Below are 18460 nucleotides of genomic sequence, written 5' to 3'. Positions count from 1 at the left end.
GTGATAGTGCCCCAAGCCCTAAAGATAGACTAATATTAAATTTTTATGCGCTGATTAGGGAGTCACAGTTCGGCAATCACATGCTGAATTTCATTGGCAGCATAGCTGGAACCAAACTGTCTGTTAACCAGACTCTCAGACTATGGAACTATGAACACAGCTTTGCGTTTTCTCGTGTAGTTCAGAAACAACCCGAACACAGGCTGGGTCACTTGGCCCACTCATGTTTGAGCCCTGGGGGCTCCCCTGGGTGCTGTCACTTCGGCTGCATACGGAGCGACATCAACAAGGCTTCCATTGATTGTTTTGGTACTTGAGGTTGTTAAAGCAGAAAAAGATGACATTTTGGAAGAGCCATGATCGGGCCACCAAGGCTGCGCCTCTTGAATTGGCCAAACACTGAAGTTTTTGCCCAGAAAAAGGGTCGGGGGGGGCAGTCTCCCGCGGAGGGGGTGTGGCCACCAGCAGCCCCGCCCCTTGCGCGGTCCCGCGCCTGCGCCGCAGCGCCCGGCGATCATCTCGCGAGATCTCCCCCCTTCCCTCAGAGCTGCGCTCGGCGCCGGCTCGACGGGATCTTTCGAGAAGTTCCCCCGCCCCGCGGAGGCAGCGCCCGCCGCGCATTTAAACGGGCCGAGCGGCCGCTCCACAGGCGCCTCAGCTCCTTCCCCTCGTCGCAGCGATGTCGGTGGTGGGCATCGACCTGGGCTTTCAGAGTTGTTACGTGGCCGTGGCCCGCGCCGGCGGTATCGAGACCATCGCTAACGAGTACAGCGACCGCAGCACGCCGTGAGTGGGGCTGAGGCGGCGGCTGAGGGCGCCCGCGGGGCCCGGCCCTGCCCGCGGTACCGGGGCGGGAAGCGAGCGGGGGCTGGGGGGTGTCCTGCGCTCCTCCCCGCCAGACGGGCCGGGAGAAGCGGGCTTGTTAAATAAGTGCTTAAAGAAGAGGACCGGTATCGGGTGAGGAACGCGGAGAGGTGTTCCGGATGACTCTCTGCTCCTTTCCTTTTTGTGTAGTATGACTAGCTTGTGCTCCTTGAGGAAAGGCTTGTGTGATTAAAAACATAGGGTCTGTGAATATATGTTAAAAAAAAAAAAAGGCAACCGTACCTTTCACCGCTGGAAGTCCCGAAGCTTAACTTCTATATATCTAATTGGATCCCTGCATGTTCTCCTGCATTATGAGGCCAGTTTCCCCAGTGTAGCTGGACCTGGATGCTGTGCTGAGCTCTGTGAGCCTGTTGCTTCCCCTGGGTCACAGATTAGAAAAGCTCCTTAGTAGTCTTTCCTTCAGTCTCTGTGTTTCTTTGTCCAGCCGAGGTTCTCAAAAAAATCGCCCTTGTTTTGAGTGTTGGGTCTTTCAAACTCTCACTTGAAAGCAGCCACCAGATTGAGAAGTTGCTGGGATGGGGAAGCGCAGCGTGGACAGGCAGCGCGGCTCAGGCGTCCGTGTTCCTGGAAGGGGACCAGCTCCAGTGCCGTGTGCTGGTGGACTTGCTCTTGAAGCACGTTACACTTTGCAGTGTGTATAACATATTCTAAATCTGCTTACATAAATCAGCCTCCCAACACGTTTCTCAAGAAGAGTGTGCAATGCCTATTTTTAATAAGAAACTTGCTAAGAAGGAGAGAGAGAACTGGGATAAACCTTTTCTCAGATTGAACTGCAAAATAAAGGTGGAAAAGGAACTTGCTGTACAGCAAACCTGGAGGGGAACTTTTTGGAAAGCTGGCTTAAGAGTTTTTCTGCAGCTTAGTCTTTGTTGTAGTACAGCTTTATTTTAAGCAGATAGTAAAATTAAGAACTGTCTTGGTGAGACCACTGTATCAAGTGTTGGGTTGTCATTAGACAATACTTCAGCTCTGTTTGCCTGTCTCTAAGCAATGAATAAAAAAAGAAGGAAACTTTTCATTTAATACATGCACCATAGGAAGGACTAGTCTCTTTGGCATTCTCTATAATATGGAAGTTTAAAGGTTATATGTACTAAGAAAATGTTTAATATGAAGTATTTCAAAGTGCCGAAGCGCTCTCGGCATCTGGCCCTTGGGGAGCTGTGGTTCTGCTTATGTATGTTTGAGATATGAACACAAATATCAGTCACCGAAGGAGACGAGCAGTTTAAAATATCTGACACAATGCATCTTTCAGGAAAGGCTTATGAAGCTTATGAAAAGCTGAAGTGAAATTGGAAAAAATGAGCATAATGAAAATGATAGAGTTTTTAACAGGACTTAATCTCCAAGTACTGTTCTGAGGGAATGCAGAAAACCATTCTGTAAGCAAACACATCTATGAAAAGAAATTTTCAATGACTTTTCAATGCCTGTCTTGGAAACAGAAAATCCTGGTTGAAGAAGTCAGTGCTTGGCATTTCTTTACAGGGAGCTCTGGGGGGACATGCGAGGTGTAGGGACAGGTCTCCTCAGGAATCTACTCAAGCTCAGGGTTAAACATCAGTTAATGTTTTCTACGATGACATCCAGCTTTTGGGAAGGATTAGCAGATGTGTTATTGTAATCATTTGTATTAGTAAAGGTATCGTGAACACGATACCTGGCTCAGTGGCACAGATCCTGTCACTGAATCTGTGTTCAGCTCTCTTCTTGAACTCTTCCAGAATACTATGAAATTTGAACTTGTATATCCAAAAGCAGCACAAAACACATTTGTCTTTGAATATGGTATTCCTAAAATGGATTAGAGAAAGGTAGCAAAAATCGGGGGGGGGGGAGTTTCACTATCTCCATGAGGATGAAGGGACTGGGATTAGGGGTAGTTATAACTGGTGTTATGGATCTAGTGCTGGTTTTCAGTGCTGAGTGGGGCCAGGGGTGTCTTCTGGGGATGTGGGAGTGAGTGGGAGGCTGAGGGTGAAGTAGTGTCTGTGGGTGCATTAGCAAAGTTCAGAGCTCTGCTTAAATTGCTTCATTAGAACTCTGATGACCTTCACTGTGATTATGTGTTTCTACTTAAAATGCCATGGTTAGTTATTCAACTGCCTGTAAAATTGTGTACTAGTATAATCTGTATTTAATGAGTTAACCCTGGTTCTGATGGTGAACTGATCTGGGGAATGAGACTGGCTGAAAGTGGTCCCTTCTTTCCCTCTTGCCAGCTTACCTTGCCTCTGCACTGGGTCCCTGGGTGGCTCCCCAAGGCTGAGCTGGGAGCAAGGCTGAACTCCGGAGGAGGGGAAGGAGCGGAGCTGGTACAGCCCTCTTGCCTGTTGGTACAGCCCTCTTGCCTGTTGGTACAGCTGAGCAGGGGCAAGTGTGTTTGAGAAGAGTATGTGCCTGTCGGGGGTTTGTTCCCAGTGTGTGATACAGAGGCCTGGATTTTTGATTACTGTGCTGGATGGCTCTCTTGAGACAGACTGGCAGGTTGAAATGATTCTCTAGTCTAAGTTAGTGGATTTGTGGTCATTGGGCACTGATATGATGGCTTGTGAATTTAGCAGTGAAGTAGTTGGTTTTTGTTTGTTTGTTTTGGGGGTTTTGTGTGTGTAGTGGGTGATTTGTTTTGTTTTTTGTCTAGGAGAAAATAAACAATTCATGTTGGTGTCTTACTTCCTTTCTGGAGACCAGAGTAAATTAATAACTAGCTTCCAGCTCAAGGCTCATTAGATTTTTAGCTGTGTGCTCTGCAGCTCCTCTTCCCTCAGTAGGGGCCTTAGGCCCGTTTCATTCACCAAGTGAATGCTGTTGCACTGGATGCTTTAGGGTGGGCCTTGTTTCACTTGTGAAGTTATTGGAGGAAGATATAAAACCAATGCAATTATATCACTCTAGTTGTCAATTATGGTTTTGACAGTTGTGGTTTGGAAGACCAATTCTAAACCTTAGGCTGAGCTGGAATCAGTTTGTTGTGGCAGCCCATGGTATAACCCTGCTGGAAAGCGCTTTCTTGACCTGCTGCATGGAGAGCAGCTGAATCACACTGTTAGGATGTTGTGTGAACAGTAGATATCTGCTTGAATAATAGCAGCTTCTTTCCCCAGTAGATTTACCTCAGTGGTACAAGGAACCTTGGATTAGCGCACTGGATTTAATTTTGCTAGGGCTTCTACAGTTTGTTAAATATGTAAACCAAGAGGCTTAATAGGACTAGGAGTCTCTCCAAAACGGAGGATTTTTTTTTTTCATTCTAGCTTATTCAGTACTGCAAGCTGTCATAAAGTGGTTTGGAGTGAAGTATGTTTCTTATTTCTGTAGTTATTCCATTGAGTACAGATGAAACTGAAACACTCCTGTGTCTCTGCAGGTTTTGTCTTCCTGCACTTGAGGAGTTTGCTTTAAAACTGAAAAGTTTGGTTAGCATTTGGTACAGACAAAGATTTTAATATCTGATTTACCTTGTGGATTTCTTCAGAGCAGTTGACTGTTTCCTGTATTATTAGTGAACAACTTAACTTTGAGTGGCTTAGATACATGGGTAATTATTGAGATAGTGTCTAGCCAGTTATTACTTAGATGTGAAACTTGAAGCAGCATGAACAAGTCTGGTTTCAGTGCTGCTCTGCAGGGAAGAACGTTGCTGTTTTAACTTACATTGCTTGTTTCCTTCCAGAATTCACAGAACATGCCGTGCATATATTGCAGTGAGTGACCAGCTTCCTTAATGGACTAAATGTTGCCTAAAGTATCTCTGTTCTAATTAGTTTTATCAACCCTTTTTAACAAAAAGATATGCAGTGTGGTTCTGCCAATCACATACTAACTGGAAATCTTCTCGTTATAGATCATGTATATCCTTTGGACCCAAGAATCGCTCGATTGGCGCTGCAGCTAAAAGCCAGGTGGGTATATAGTTTGGGTAAAAGCAACTTTATTAGACAAAAATCAGATCAACACAATGTATTTTTGTATCACTGAAGCTTACTAATGTCTCTGAGCTGGTGTCCCACTGTTTCTGTAGCTGTAATGAACAGCTGAGCTTAATTCAGCTGTTCGGAATGTAATGCTGCTTTGTCATCTTGGATAGGAATCTAAGGGTTGATCCTTGCACGGGGTGAAGTGTAAAAAGCCAAACCAAAACCCACAGAAACCAAGCAACCTTTGCCTCTTAAGAGATTCTGATAAATACTTTTTATTTTGGGGTTGAGAATGTGAATTTTAGAGCTAAGCAGTAGCATTTCATCCTCTCTTGGCTTGTGCCAGTTCATGTGCATTACGATAGCTTTTAATTATGTGACGACAATCTATAGAGTTCCGTTAAGTCTATAGTTTTGACAGAGAGGGGATGTATTTGAATGTAAATATATATATAGCTTTCTGGAGTCTTTGTGGTTAAATTACAACATGAATATCTGTCTTGGGCATTCTTGCTCATACTTGGAATTTCTGTTGCTGTAGGTAGGTAAATAAGATTTGGGGACTGAGAAGTTCAGCTGATTTGTCCTGCTCGTGACAGTTGGGTCCTGCTGTATCGTATCTTGTGTTGCCATAAAACCGCTATAAAACATGATTTTTTTCGAAGTCTTCTACAGGAAGTGACTACTCAAACACTTGGTTTTTCTTAGCCTAAAATACCTAGAGATGTGTGAAGATTCATTATCTAGAATACAAAATTGACTGGACACAACCATGTTATTCAAGACCAGAAGAACTGTACTAGAACTAAATACAGATGTTTTTTCTGGAATTGAGTGTCTGCTTAGCTTAAAGAAATTCATTGATACAGAGATCCAGTAGAGATGAGGTATGTCCTGCAGAAACTAAACTTACAGCAAATCAAACCCAGGTTACTTCTGAAATAGGCACTTGACTTGAAACTGAATGACAAGTAAATGTTGGATGGTACAGTGCTTGTCTGGATTGTCACTCGCTGTATTTTTGCAGTATGTGTCTTGCTCTAATGTAAACAAGGGAATTAAACCAGTGAAAACCCTACATGAAAACAGCTATCATGAATTTTCACTTCTCCATTTGCACTGGTGTCTGCTATTGATAAAAGGCAGTTCAATCAAGTGGGCAGAATCAGCTTGGGGCCCTCCTGACTTTTTAAAGCTTCACAACAAGGTCCTGGAGCTGTTTTGCGAATACCCACGCGTTGACTGTCCCATGCATGTGGTCAGCCTGAAATGGAGTTTATACCAGTTTGTTATGTTTGCAGAATGACTGGCTGCAACGCAATAGAAAGGTAGGATGGTAGTAGACAGGTAAATGGGAAAGACACTTGCTAATGTGTTTAAAGAGTGTCCTACACATACACTATAAAAGTTGAGTGCCATTTTAGTCAATTTTTGATAAAATCTTGGCTCAGTTTTCTACCATACATTTTATTTTAAATTTCAAATTCCTGTAGGTTACCTGAGCAATTGGAGGGAAGTTGCCTTCTAGCAACTGCCTTGACTCTCTTAAGATAGAAATGACAAAAAATTCTGGTGAGAGAACAAAACGCAGTCTTCTGTTTGAAATTCAGGTGTTCCCCTGACACGTTGTATTAAAGATTTCTTTTCCTCTAGGTTATTTCAAATGCAAAGAATACAGTACAAAGTTTTAAAAGATTTCATGGTCGTGCATTCTCAGATCCCTTTGTTCAAGCTGAAAAAGCAAGCCTTGCCTATGAACTTGTCCAGCTGCCAACAGGCTCAACTGGCATCAAGGTAAGCCTGGCATATTTGAGACAGAGCCAGAGGAGGAAACTGATAAGTTTCCTTTTATCTCTTCCTTTTGAATCTGCTTGTTGTAGTTTCTGTTCTCTTGTGAATGGCAAGTCTGCAATAGGGAATAAAGGCTAATAGTGCAGATGGTCTCTGCAGGTGTTGGGTGAGACTGATTTTACAGTTACACAATTTCTCTGCTTTGCAAAGCGAGTCCCACACACACTGTTTAGTACTGCATTTTGCCTTCACTCCATAGTGAATTTGGAAGGCAGCTGCTTGACTAATGTACTTATTTAGCTGCTGTGCAGATGTCACAAGGGTGAGAGATGTCAGCTTAGTTGTAATTCAGATGAAATGGTGAAAATCGGTCTATTTCAACAGTGACTGAACACCTTATTTGAGCAATAACTGTTTAAGTTACTCCAAAAGAGCAGGGAGGAGGGCATCCTAGGCATTGCCTTGCAATCGGGATTAAAAAAATACCTGTCCAGAGCAGCTTTGTGGATGAGAGTTCTTAAATGTGCATTCCAGGGTTTGTGATTATCTGCTTGTGCTTGACATGCACAAGCTGGGCTATTGGAGAGAAGGGTGATTTTGAGCTTGATTTTTGGTAAAGACTGTTTCTTGCATGTGTTCTTATGCTTGTAGCGCATGCTTTTTACTGTAGTATAATCCGTGTGTACACAATTTTTATTTGAAGGCCATGTATATGGAAGAAGAAAGAAACTTTACAATTGAACAGGTGACAGGAATGCTTCTTACCAAATTAAAAGAGACTGCTGAGAATGCGCTTAAGAAGCCTGTAGTTGACTGTGTTGTTTCTGTAAGTACATGATAGTAAGTTTTACATGTTTGGTTGGTATCATGTACTGAAAAGGTTGCATCATGAAATTGCCTGTTAAGCTTAAATATTCAGGTATTTGTCTCTTCTGTTTGAATATTTCTCTTATTTCCAGTGGACGGACTTCATTAATGGTAAAATGTCTTAAATTGCTGCTAATTAGCAGGATAAATAATATTTGATACCTGTTTCTAGTTTTTTGCTCCTAAAATGAGTGGCTTGTGAGAGGGAATGCAAAAAGGTTCACTGCAGTAACTTAGTCTTCCTGCAGTGTTTTCTTTGCTTTTTCTCCACTGCATCGGAAATGACCGTGGCAATTGAAGGATACCTGGGCTGTGCTCTGTACTGACTCTGCACACCTTCTGTGACTCTTAGGTACAGATGACTCTTCTAGATGTTTATACTGCCTGATCTTCTTGCAGGTTCCTTGTTTCTACACGGATGCAGAAAGGAGATCTGTGATGGATGCTACGCAGATTGCTGGTCTCAACTGTCTGAGACTAATCAATGAAACCACTGCAGGTAACAACTTCCTTTCTCTCCCTCATTTAGTGTTGTAGTTTTGTTGAATGAAAGGGCTTTTAATCTGTCCTTGATCCCGTTTTAATGCAGCTGCTAGGAGGGGCTAATACTGTTTAATGTTCTGTCATGTTCCTTTAGCACTGGGAATTTTGTTTAATGAGGTACCAATTTCTGTAGCATGAAATGCTAATGCTGTTTACTGACGTACCATTTATTTATGCCCTGACTATGCTCTTTGGCTCTTGTTTCTGTGTAGTTGCCCTTGCATATGGAATCTATAAGCAAGACCTGCCTGCCTTGGAAGAGAAGCCACGGAATGTTGTGTTTGTGGATATGGGGCATTCTGCGTATCAAGTTTCTGTTTGTGCATTCAACAAAGGAAAACTGAAGGTAAACAATCTGTTATGCATCCATTTGAATTGCCAGTAGAAATATTCATCAGTAGATACAGGGCCTGTGACAGGCAAGCTTGCCCAGACAGCTCAGTGCGTATTCTGAAAATCATGCTTTGTCTGGAGTTAAAAGTAGGGCAAGGAACTAGAGAGCTTTTGAGCTTTTGCCTTAATCAGCAGACTTTGGCAGAGCAGAAAAGCCCTGGAATGAATTATTTGTTCAGAAATTAGCATATCTGAGTGGATGCTGCCTTCAAAACCCACTCTAGTTCAGTCATGAGATCTGCCATTAAAACGGGAATCCCTAGGATGGTCTGAGTGACAGTCATCTTTATAACACTTACTGTGGTGCTCATGCAAGGGAATAAAAACATTCGGAATTACTTAAGGCTGCAAATGCAAGCTAAGCAAGTTGCAGTTACTAGTAAGTGTAAGCTGCTGAAGCATCACTGTCTTCCAGCAAATACTAACATGCCTTAGTTGACTCTTTTAAGACTACAGTCTGGATTTTTGCAGTTCCAGTAACTTTTTCTTAAACAATAGAGAAACAAACACAAATTCTAAAGCATAGGGTAGTGAAATGAAGGCAAGAGTTCTGAAAACACGAGTTTTGTTGTAGTTGTTTCCTCTTGTGAGGAAGTGCGGTCTGCTTTTTGTTTCTCTCAGGTTTGTCTTTTGAACTTTGAATCAATAGAGGTACTGAAGGGATGCTTTTTGAGTATGGAGTGGAGGGCGGGACAGCAGGGCAGTTCAAACAGTTCAGAGACCAAACGTTGTCTGAGTGTGTATTGAGAATAGTTACTGATTTCTATTCCTAAAAAAAAATTAAGCTGCTAGTATATATAAAGAGCAGAATCAGCTGAGGTGGATAGGCTACAGATGTTCTTTGCAGAGAATTCCTTCATCAAAAACAAGCACCTATTTGCAAGAGTTAATAACATTTATTCTCCATGTTTTATTTTTAGCTTGGTGTAAGCATGTTCACCCTTAGGAGGCATCAAATATTAAACACGGATATGATTCAAACTGACAGTGGCTGAGCAGAGTTTGGAAACTTTGGGCTGTTTGCAGTACCAGTTACTGAACAGATTGTGTTGCTAAGCCCTGCCCCATCTTCCTAAATTTCTTCCAAAAGTTGCCTCCTTATCAGAGGAAGGCTGGGTGCCCACGGCTGCTTTTTAGCATTAGACATAGCAGGTGACTTTTTTCTTTCCTTGAAGCTTGTAACTGCTGTGTGTACACATGGCAATTCTTGTGCGAATACCATTCACCAAGAGGTCTGAGATTTGTGTAGCTGCCAGAATTTGTTTGTGGTAATGGTGGTTCTTTCTCCAGCAGCATTGCTGGCTACAAAAGGCATAGGATGATCATGGTTTAGATTTGGTAGGCTTTAAAAAAAACCTTAGGATGTCTGGTTGTTACTGCAGTCGCAATCCACATAAACTATCAGGTGTTAGTGATTGCTACTTAGGTTGCCCCGAAATGTAAGAAAATAGCTTGATTGGCTTCACTGAAGTAATGACAAATCGTGTTATTACTGAAGAGTTCAATTTCTTTCAGGTCCTTGCTACAGCATTTGACACCACACTTGGAGGCAGGAAGTTCGACGAGATGTTGGTGGAATACTTCTGCGAAGAATTTGGGAAGAAGTATAAACTAGACATAAAGTCAAAGATTCGTGCGTTGCTGAGGCTGTACCAGGAGTGTGAAAAGCTGAAAAAGCTGATGAGTGCTAATGCCTCTGATCTCCCGATGAACATAGAATGCTTCATGAATGATATAGATGTCTCTGGAACAATGAACAGGTAATGTTTATACTTTACAAAGCTTTAGAGTGTTTCTTCTTTCAAGTTGCCTTAATCAATAAAGAAGCTTGGTGTAAAGCACCAGTTCTTAGGACTGGAGGGCGATGGGAAGTGCGAGAACAGCATGTGCATGGGTGCTGCTCAGAATGAGAATGTGTGGAGACTGGTCAGTGACGTTGGGTTGGGAGGAAGGGCTCTGAATGTTGCAGGTGTGCCTGGGTTGTTAAGACCAAGTTTGCCTGGGAGAATATACTGAAGTATAAAACTAGGACTGGGGAGAGAGAAAGCCTTGCAATACATAGTTGAAATAGCGTTCTTTCAGGTTGGGCATTCCATTGTACGTGCGGTATTGACTTGCCCATGGTGTGCTGTATGGCTTTATTGTTGACTTCTCTCAACAGAGGCAAATTCTTAGAGATGTGCGATGGACTCCTGGCAAGAGTAGAGCCGCCCCTTCGCAGCGTGCTGGAGCAGGCCAGTAAGTGTGAAGGCGTTCTGCCGTCTGCTCTGGGGGAGAGATCCCTAACCGGCCTCCTTGGGGTGTTGACAAAACTTGGACACGTGGATCTAGCATAGCTAACAATTTCTTGCTTAGCAGTTACGAGCTTTAAACCTCTTTCACGCAAGCTAAGATCTGAAATTATTACTTAGAGAACAAGCTTAAAATAATGGGTGGTCTAGTCAAACTTGTAGTTTACAGTGTCAGAGTATTCATGTAAAACAAGTATTTAATCTATAAAAACTGTTGTCTGACTCCTTTCTAGAGTTAAAGAAGGAGGATATTTACGCCGTAGAGATAGTTGGTGGTGCCACAAGAATCCCTGCTGTAAAAGAGAAGATCAGTAAATTTTTTGGCAAAGAAGTCAGCACAACTTTGAATGCAGATGAGGCTGTGGCACGAGGTTGTGCGCTGCAGGTAGGAAGTGCTGTTTGTCTTAGCTGTGAGTGTTTTGATTGAAATCCATAAATACGTGAGCCAGAGTCCACAGGTAGCATGAAAGATGCTCTGTGTGTATCCCAGAATGGATTTCAGTAAGCCAGGAGAGTGGTTGGAAAGATGAGAACAGCAGCTTGAAGTGATTCCTTTGTGCTGTTTAAGCCAAACCAGTGGATCAGTGTAGCTTGTTGAAGTGAAACGTGTGCTCTGCTTCTGTGCCTGCACTGGGGGCTGATAAAGCTCATGTGATGATGTTGTCTGCTCCAGGCTCCGCTTGGGGCCTGGGTTAATAATGAAGGCGGGGGCGGGGGGGGGGGGGGGGGAATAATCTTTACAGCACTGTTGATAAAGCTGTGAAATGACAATTGCTTAATAACGTGGATGGGAATGAAAGCTTGGGTTCTTGCTGCTGGAAGTCTGTCCTGAGCTGGAACCAGTTGCTGGTGAATGGCTGGAGTTACTAGTGCTGCTGTCTCTTGAATGCACCTTAATTTTCCTCTGATCACCTCATTTTTCTCTTCTGATGTTTAATGTGTTCTGTTCCATCAGAGGTACAAACTAGCTATTGGGATCTGCTTCAGAAGAGTACACACACAACCTGGTACTGTGTCAGTCTGGAAAGTAACTTTAATTGAGGCTTTCTGATTTATCTTGGCACTAAAAACAAATCAGTAGCCTAAGCATAGCAATCCAAACAATGTGATGAGTCTGAACTAAAACTTGTGCATTTCCATTTTCAGCATGAACAGGTGATGCCAGCTTCCTGAAAAGGAAGGGTACATATGAGCGTCCAGTGCTTATCATGCAGGGCCCAAGTCCATCAGTATTAGTCTCCTTTAACCTAGAGTAAATCTGCCCATAAAGCAGCAGAAATAGCTACTTGCTGAATTAAACGGCTATCACCTGAAGTCTGAATGTTTGTAATATGGTTCTTGTGCTCTTTCAGTGTGCTATTTTATCCCCGGCTTTCAAAGTGAGAGAATTCTCTATCACAGATTTGATACCGTATCCTATTTCTTTACGATGGAATTCACCAGCGGAGGAAGGGTTGAGGTAAAGAGTTCAGTTGTCTTGCATGATTACATACGGCTTAAAACTAACTGATGACAATTGAGTAACAACACATTTAGAACAGTGCCCATTTAGCAATTCAAATGGATACTTTTTTCTGAAGTTGATGATAGTAGAAAACAAAACCAAGATTGGGTGGTAGTTTAAGCACTTCCTATGTGGCTATTGGTCTTTTTTTAACCTAAAAGGGTAGGAGACTCTTGCCACTTCTGTAACAAGCTTTTCGTTAAGGTATGAGAGTATCTAGAAAAATTTTAACTTTATCAGGTGCATTATACCACATCCTGAACAAATACTCTGTTTTCTCCTGCAGTGACTGTGAGGTCTTTCCCAAGAACCATGCTGCTCCATTTTCGAAGGTCCTCACCTTCTACAGAAAGGAACCTTTTACTCTTGAGGCGTACTACAGTTCTCCCAAGGAGTTACCTTACCCGGATCCTGCTATAGGTTGAGACCATTCTGTATCTTTAAGCTTTATTAATAGCCTTGTAGATGTTTCAGGACTTCTGTCTAATTATAGTGTGGAAAGTGCAACCTACTTCAAATGCTGTAGGGACAGGTTTCCAAAGTCATGGGATCCTCACTAAGATTAGTGGAGTGACATGAGGCTTATGGATAAATAGGCTGAATAAAGAGCATCCGGATGCTGGAGCAAACCTGAAAGGAGCACACTCAGAATTGTGTGGTCTTTTACTATGATATAAGTAGTGCCGGCTTTTACAGCATATCGTAGAGGATTTCTAATAGCTGTGGATCCTGGTATTGCTGACTAAAACACTGAATTGTTGTACTTGAGTAGGATTTGTTATCCTCTGAGCACATTGAGGTGATCTGTTGTCAGCAACAGTCAGGTTTTACTTTATATTCAGTGATTAAGTTAATCAAATGGTATGTTTTTCTCTCTGGGATTGTTTAGCTCACTTCTTGGTTCAGAAGGTCACTCCTCAGACAGATGGATCCAGTTCAAAAGTGAAAGTCAAAGTCAGAGTAAATATCCACGGTATCTTCAGTGTTTCAAGTGCATCTTTGGTGGAGGTTCATAAATCTGATGAGAATGAAGAGCCTATGGAGACAGATCAGCATGCAAAAGAGGAGGAGGTAATAGATGACATTGCTCTTAGCTGCGGAGAAAACTGCGTTTGTGATTAAGGTTCTAAGACTTGTAAGGATTTAGTAGATGTGTCCAACAACTAAAATATGAAGGTGTGATTAAGTACTAATTGAAGTAGGTCATGCCAGTGACAGGTTTGAAACCATGATTGTGAGATATAGGTGAAGTGCTTAATGGTGCTAGGAGTGAGCTGTGGCTTGCCTAAGCAGACTAAAAGCTTAGTTTCTGTCCTGAGACTCTCCTTCAGTTTTCACTATTATAGAATCATTTTGGTTGGAAGAGACCCTTGAGATCATTGGGTCCAGCCATTGCTTCTTTTGCCTAAAGAACACTAGGTGTTAGTGAAGTGATCAGCCTAGGAACTGAAGAAATGATCTGTATTATATGTTCTTTAATATGTCACGTTGGATCTGTTTATGAATTTCAGAAGATGCAAGTAGACCAGGAAGAGCAGCAAAAGACTGAAGAACAGCAGCAGGTCCAACCTGAAAATAAGGCAGAGTTGGAAGAAATGGAGGTAATATGAACATCTGAGGTTTCTGTTTCCTTACAGGATGCTTCTGGAAGATTCATGAGAATCTGCAGTGTGTGAGCGTGTCTGCTGCCGTTGTCATTGCTCTGCAAGCGCAACTTTGATCTGAATATGTTGGTAGTCTGTATTGTGACTAGAGCTTTAGAGATACATAAAAGACATGGATAATTGCAGACCTGCCAAGTGATCTAGTACTTATAAAATGTGTGAACTCTCCTGTTTATGGAAGAAATAATTTAGTTTTCAGTAACTTAAATTCTAGAAAAGTGTAAGTGTTCCACCACAAGCACCATCTCCCCTGGGGATGTAGTCAGTGTGCCCAGAAAAGGTCAGTAGTTGCATTGTCTCTGACTTGAGCAGCTGATGTGTCCGAATGACAGTATGTAGTCCTGATGTTGGGGTGCGCTAACTCAGTAATACTTTGTTATGACTCTTGAGTACTCGACTGAATTGACTGGTGAGGCCGTTTTAACTTGGAATGTATTTCTTTGATGGAGACTTCTCAGGGTGACTCAAAAGACAAGAAAGTGGATCAGCCACCTCAAGCCAAGAAGGCCAAAGTGAAGACAACTACAGTGGACCTTCCCATCGAGAACCAGCTGGTGTGGCAGATTGGGAAAGATATGCTGAACTTATTCATTGAGAATGAGGTAAACTCGTACTTGCCCAAGCTAAAAACTGGACTAGTTGATCTACGAAAGATTTGCTGTTCATTAAACATGGGTAATGGTCAAGGGCAGTCAAGGAAAGATGAAAAGAAAAACGTGTGCAGTTTTTCTGAGGTGATTAACAGTGCCTCATGGAGCCAGAATGCATTGTTCCTGTTAAGTGAACGCAGTAACTGCTGAAGAGCAGGTCTGCAGGAAAGCGGGTTCACAGGGTGACCTCCACGTGCTTGATGGTGCTGCCACCATGGCGAGGGCCCCTCGGCTGGAGTGAGGTTGTTCTGTACTGCAGTGGGTATCCCACCTGAACCAAAGTTAGTTTTTATCCATGTGCTGTGTTTAGAGCAGTTCTGTAAACCACAATATTCCCAAGTCTTTAGCCAAGGCTTTGCTTGCAAGGTGTCCTGGCAGTAAATGTTAAATAACTAGTCGTTCAGCCAACTAATTGGACAACTTGTTCACAGGGTAAAATGATAATGCAGGATAAGTTGGAGAAGGAGCGGAATGATGCCAAGAATGCAGTGGAAGAGTATGTGTATGAAATGAGAGACAAACTCTGCAGTATTTATGAGAAATTTGTTAGTGAAGATGTAAGTATTGCTAGCTTGACTGTCTTCTAATATATTTTGTTACAATGAACAGTTGTATTTTAGTAACCTTTGACCTGTGTCAGATACTGTGTTTACTTAAAGTATGTTTTCAGACATTAAATTTGGAGAAAAGGGTTTTAACCTTCTACGTGTGGCCTGAGTACAAGCAGATGGTACCCAGGATATATTGTGTTCTTTTCCAAAACAGTTGCAGCAATTAAGATATTATCAGAGCATGTGCTTTCAGACTGAAACAGTAGGAGCACTTGCATGATCATTTTAAGGCAACCTATTCTGGTTTGGCTCTTTTTCAGTATATAGGAATAGTTTAAGGTTTAAAAAAAGAAAATCGAAGAACAACCCTATCTAGGAACATAATAGGTGGGATTAGTCTGACTAAATGCAGGCACCTGTGTCTGAACAGGTTGTCTAAAAATCTCTTAGTAATAAGCTTTCCCTGCTGTACTAATAGAGCTTGGTGTGTAATTAATATAATTCTAAGTTAGATGACTTCATTAGTCAGATGAATCACTGAACTCCGCTAGATCCCCATTTACTATGACCGGAGCCTTGCCAGCGAGGTGTGTGCAGGGCCTGGATACCCAGCTCACAGCTAAAATGGGACCAGTCAGGCAAGATCCATCACACCTTTGCTAAAGAGAAGGTTCCCTCTGTTCTCAGACTTGCTTGCACAGTGATGGTGAAAATGTGAAGGAAAAAAAAGGGGGGGAGAAACAGGCTTTTATGTGACAGTATTGATCTAAACTGTGGGTGTCGTGGATGGTTCTTAGACCTGGTTTCCACCTCAAAGCCATACTGAAGAATATCTCTGATTTTTCACTAAAATAGGGTAGTTTCAGACATTCCAAAAAGGTTCGAAGTATCATTTAATACCATTTGCCATCTAACAGAATTATCTCATGTATTTTGTATGGATTGCTTCAGGACCGAAATAGTTTCACACTGAAATTGGAAGATACAGAAAATTGGCTTTATGAAGATGGTGAAGACCAACCCAAACAAATTTACATTGATAAACTGACAGAATTGAAGGTACGTGGCTCTCGCATTCCCATTGGAGTTTACTGACTCTAGAGACCTTTGTCCAAGCGGGGCGCTGTTTGTTCTGGCTGGTTGGGAGATTAGTACTGGTACCAAACAACTTAGTTCAGTGCTGAAGTGTACGAGGAGCAGATCTCCAGTAGACCAGCAATGGTGCAGGGTCGAGGGACACTCAGTCTGGACGTGGAGGAAAGAGGAAAAGTTCCAAGGAGTTCAGAACCGTCTGTCCTGTCAAACCCTGCAGGATCATATTGTGATGCTGTGTGTTTGTTCATAACCGTTGTACTTTGTTTCAGACTCTGGGTCAGCCCATTCAGGCGAGATTTCAAGAATCGGAGGAAAGACCAAAAGCATTTGAGGAATTAGGGAAACAAATTCAACAGTATATGAAAACCGTTCATGCATTCAAAGCAAAGGTATGCAAGGAAGTGGGACAGATCTTTTCTGAATTTAAAGGAAGCTCCTTTAAACAAAATGCTGGTGCAACCTCCTGGCTTCTGAGTTCCTGATATTTCCCATATTCTCAGGAGTGGATGTTGGCTTGAAAATCTGAGTCTTTTTTACTCAAGTGTTGATCTCATGGAGGGAAAATGCTGGCAGCAGTGGAACGTCTGTTCTCTGCTTACAGACCTGAGGGTGATCAGCTTAGTTGCTCTGCTGACTAGAACAGCCTTCTGGCCAAGTGGTCTTTCTAGTAGTTGGAAACCAAAAAATTTGAAGAAATAAGCGTGTGGTTTACATGTTCACAACAAATATTTTCACAGTACTACTAATTTGGCTGTTTCAGGATGAACAGTATGACCATCTAGATGAAGCAGATGTAGCGAAAGTGGAGAAGAGTGCAAATGAGGCCATGGAGTGGATGAACAATAAACTTAATCTTCAAAACAAGAGGAGTCTTACTTTGGACCCAGTTGTAAAAGCTAAAGATATACAAGCTAAAACTAAAGTAAGTCTTTCTGTGTAATTTACTGTATTTCCACTGGTCTTTCTGGTTCTGGGTCTAATTGTGTGTGCTCAGAGGAAGACTCTGAGGTAAGAAATCGGGAGTGGGAGAGTGAGTGGATGTGAATCTGCTAAGTGACTCGGGGGCCACCAGCCCTCAGCTTGAACATCTATCTCGCTGTGCGTGGCAGAGGTTTATTGGAGCAAGGGACTGAAGTAGGTAAAACCATTTCTTACGGTGCTCTCTTTCTGTGCTTTCTAGGAATTGACGAGTATTTGTAATCCCATAGTCACAAAACCCAAACCCAAAGTTGAACTGCCCAAGGAGGAGCAGAAAGCGCCGGAACCCAACGGCCCCGCCGAGGGGCAGGGGGACGCCGAGAGCGCGGCCCAGGCTGCCGGGCAGGGTGCTGCTGCCACCCCCGACAAGAAGCTTCCAGAAATGGACATTGACTGAATTCCAGCACTTGTTTATACTATTGCAAACTACAATAAAGCTTTAAGTTGTCAACTTTGTATGTTCTGAATACAAACTGAAGCAGATGAATACCACAGTACTCCTAGCAACTTCTGGAGAGGTTTGCTCAATGCATCAAGTCAGAACCCGCAGGTAGCTACTACTCCACTAAGCAGTATTTCTTGCTGGTATGGTTGTGTTTAGAAGTTTTGGTATTCTTATTAAACCTACAGAAACAGCCCTAAGCAGATTCTTCATTTTTAATGTCCAGGATGAGTCAATCTTATTTTCAAGTAGCGAGACAGCAGCCTCTGGTGCTTGTTCACGCTCTTGGGGGCTGCAGCAATGGTGTTTGTGTGAAGTGCCCGTTACCACAAGGACTGCAAGAGGGTAAGGGGGAGGGGGCTGCTCTTCCTGGAGCTGAGCCTTAATCTAGGCCTTGCTTTAGTGTTAACATGCTACACTAGATTTTAGTTCGGTTTGCACTCAAACAGTTCATAGTTAAACAAGGTCTGCAGAGCAGTGGGTGTTAGTATCAGTGGGTTTGGATGACCAGATTAATGTATCTGATGTGTAGAGCAGCGTCTGTACGCTCCTGCAGACCAGACCAGACTGAAATGTGCTCTTAGACACAAAAGTAAATTCCTGGCAAACTTGCCAGCTGTTCAGACCATGTAAACTTTCTGTGTCTAGTTCAATTAGCTACTTGTAGAAAGAATAAATACTTGTACTTTAGCTGCCTCCACCAGCAGTTGATTCTGACTTATTCCTCACTTTCTCTGAAGGGGATAGATACGCTTACTTCTACGAGGCCTTCATTTGGAGTGCTTGGTCTTTTGTCAACTTGTTCTTTTTTTCCTCCCCTTAGGAAAAGATTATTTGGCGTTTTTTACTCTAAGCTTTATGCAATGATCTGCTTCTAGTA

At 42.6% G+C, this 18460-nt stretch overlaps 1 protein-coding gene across 2 annotated transcripts; it reads left to right on the top strand.

The window, feature by feature from the left end:
• Nucleotides 1-443: 443 nt before the first annotated feature.
• On the top strand, nt 444-17589 carry HSPA4 (heat shock protein family A (Hsp70) member 4). Of its 2 annotated transcripts, none has more exons than XM_005512437.3 (19): nt 444-786; nt 4739-4796; nt 6465-6605; nt 7306-7428; nt 7869-7968; nt 8225-8358; nt 9921-10165; nt 10567-10643; nt 10930-11081; nt 12049-12155; nt 12487-12620; nt 13090-13271; nt 13712-13801; nt 14314-14466; nt 14946-15071; nt 16017-16124; nt 16430-16549; nt 16921-17082; nt 17341-17589. In XM_005512437.3, exons 1-19 carry the CDS (start codon nt 680-682, stop codon nt 17533-17535), a joined length of 2514 nt encoding a protein of 837 aa, XP_005512494.1. In that variant the 5' UTR covers nt 444-679; the 3' UTR covers nt 17536-17589. The 2 variants fall into 2 exon arrangements, with proteins under 2 accessions (XP_005512494.1, XP_021156780.1); XM_021301105.2 differs by having other exon boundaries at nt 532-786; nt 14323-14466.
• The last annotated feature ends 871 nt before the right edge of the window (nt 17590-18460 follow it).

Source organism: Columba livia, chromosome 14, assembly GCF_036013475.1.
Source record: "Columba livia isolate bColLiv1 breed racing homer chromosome 14, bColLiv1.pat.W.v2, whole genome shotgun sequence".
Classification (NCBI taxonomy): Eukaryota; Metazoa; Chordata; class Aves; order Columbiformes; family Columbidae; genus Columba; species Columba livia.
This window is presented reverse-complemented; position numbering and strand designations above follow the sequence as displayed.

Bases quoted from the DNA above. Each gene is read 5' to 3' on its own strand.
- HSPA4 (XM_005512437.3), top strand. From the start codon at position 680: ATGTCGGTGGTGGGCATCGACCTGGGCTTTCAGAGTTGTTACGTGGCC. The intron at 10,644-10,929 runs GTAAGTGTGAAG...ACTCCTTTCTAG, and splicing joins CAGCGTGCTGGAGCAGGCCA to AGTTAAAGAAGGAGGATATT. The intron at 11,082-12,048 runs GTAGGAAGTGCT...GTGCTCTTTCAG, and splicing joins CACGAGGTTGTGCGCTGCAG to TGTGCTATTTTATCCCCGGC.